The sequence below is a fragment of the Galeopterus variegatus genome, unplaced genomic scaffold (assembly GCF_000696425.1).
Source record: "Galeopterus variegatus unplaced genomic scaffold, G_variegatus-3.0.2 Scaffold3413, whole genome shotgun sequence".
Lineage (NCBI taxonomy): Eukaryota > Metazoa > Chordata > Mammalia > Dermoptera > Cynocephalidae > Galeopterus > Galeopterus variegatus.
The window spans coordinates 28,254-30,379 of NW_007729524.1; the positions used below are offsets into that span (position 1 = coordinate 28,254).

The window sequence follows — 2,126 nt, forward strand, 5'->3', positions numbered from 1 at the left end:
TTTTTTTTCTCCCTACAATCTCCCAACTTCTGACTCCCACCCAGTCTGTGTAATTAGAACTCCTTGGCATCCTATAGCTGGAAGCTGAAACCTTGGGTAGGTAGTTCTTTTAGATTAACTTTTGTTTAGTTTTGGTTTTTTATCAATATGAACTTACTGTGTCGATAAGGTAACTATGATATTCCTGTATGAACAAATCACTTTACTTCTCCATTTTCTCCCCATTTTTCTTAAGGTTTTACCAAATGTATTTATTTACAATATGACTTGAATTTATAGGAGTGTGCCGAAAAACAAGACAAAATCGAACGAGCCATTAGGGAAAAAAAAGCGGTGGAAGAAGAACTAGAAAAGGTAAAAAGAAAAAGGAAATAATAAGTACCTAAAACCCAACTGCAATTATTCAGCATTACTGTCTGCTTTCATCACACTATCTACTAGCAGCCCCTATATATCTAAGTATTCTCTTGGTGAGTGTTTTTGTTTCTTGGAGTATATTCAGAGTCTGTATTTAAATACTGGTCTTGACTGCATATGTTTCTTTCAAAGAGTGGCCATATTCTTTGAACTTTGTACTTAAAAGTATAAATTTTATGAAGTAGCTACATGTCTTGTTTAAACCTCATCCCAATAGTAAATTTCATTTTGTCTTCCTTTTCTTTTTGAATTTTATGCCAGCTCTTATTGGTTTTAGGCCATTTATAAACATAAGTATATATAACCAGAAAGTTATAACATTGCTATGATTTTTACCCTTTAAGAGTATAGATTTTTATTTCGTAGTTAGGAAAAATATTTACCACAATGATATTTGAGAAAAACTATTGGGAGAGAGACTTCTCCTGATAGTTTAAAATTTATTTCTTACATACTTTTGTATTAGCAGTAAATATCCTTTTAAAGTGCCTTGGGAAAAGAAAGAGAGACCAAATTTGATTGAGCACTTACTGTGTTTTAGGTGTTGTAATAGTAATTGTCATAGAGAGGTTAAGTGACTTAACCAATGTTGAAAAATAATAAATAACAGCTTTTCTTCAAAAATCAAGTTCTGATGCTATGTAGCTTAAAAATCATGTGATATATCTATATTATTAACATGGACAAATCATGATAACATTGTATTGTAAAAGAGTAATTTACAAAGCAGAACATATTGTACAATCCCATTTGTGGAAGAAAAATGTATACTTGTGTTCAAAATAGGAGTTTATGAGCCAGCCCCGTGGCCCACTCAGGAGAGTATGGCACTGGTAGCGCCGAGGCTGCAGGTTCAGTTCCTATATAGGGATGGCCGGTGCACTCACTGGCTGAGCGTGGTGTGGACAACACAGTGCCAAGGGTTGCGATCCCCTTACCGGTCAGAAAAAAAAAAAAAAAAAAAAAATAGGACTTTATGGTCATCAGTGTCCTGCAAGGTGGATCCCTTCTGAGTTTCCATCTGTCACATTTAGATTGCCACCTGCTATGCATCAAGGTTTGGGATAAGTTTTTTAACATCACATGACATAGGTTAAAGAATAGCCTTTATTAGGGAAATCTAAAGGTTGCAAGACTAAAGGCAACAGCAAAGAGTAGGCACAGCTCCCTGTTTTCCCACTGTCCCACAGACCAGCATACTGAGGTCAAAATAGTACTGGGACTATAGCGTAGGCCAGTATTTCAGTAGCAGAACATTGATGTGCTGATACTCTACCTTTTTATAAAGCAGGAGTGACAAAGCAGTTTTGCCAGTGGAGAAGACACAAGTTACTTGGCCAGGCAGTCTGGATTTGGAGGAAGCTGTGGGTAGGATTTTTCCAAAAGTGTGAGCTTCCTACCACCAGGAGATCTTAGGTCTCTTTGGATGTTACAGCCCCGATACTGTGAGAAGAAGCTTAGTCTCATGAGAAGCTGAGGTTGGCTGGGGGACAGGGAACCCCCATTTCAGCTAGATCCTTGTCCAGGTAACCCAGAGTGATATTCAGGAGTCACTTTCAGATAGTTCTACTAATTGCACCACAGTATGTACAGATTGAGCATCCCTTATCTGAAAATGATTGGGACCAGAAGTGTTTTGAATTTCAGGTTTTTCAGATTTTGGAATATTTGCACATACTTGGTTGAGCATCCCTAATCCAAAATCAGAA

At 37.0% G+C, this 2,126-nt stretch overlaps 1 protein-coding gene across 1 annotated transcript in view; it reads left to right on the forward strand.

Moving 5' to 3' along the window:
* Window positions 1-2,126, forward strand: part of LOC103600666 (sodium channel and clathrin linker 1-like) — a gene marked incomplete at its 5' end in the record, with an annotated part of 111,003 nt that overhangs the window by 24,936 nt on the left and 83,941 nt on the right. Inside the window, one exon of the mRNA XM_008584971.1 lies at window positions 280-354. Coding sequence (XP_008583193.1) covers window positions 280-354 — 75 coding nt within the window. The remainder of the gene's footprint in view (window positions 1-279; window positions 355-2,126) is intronic.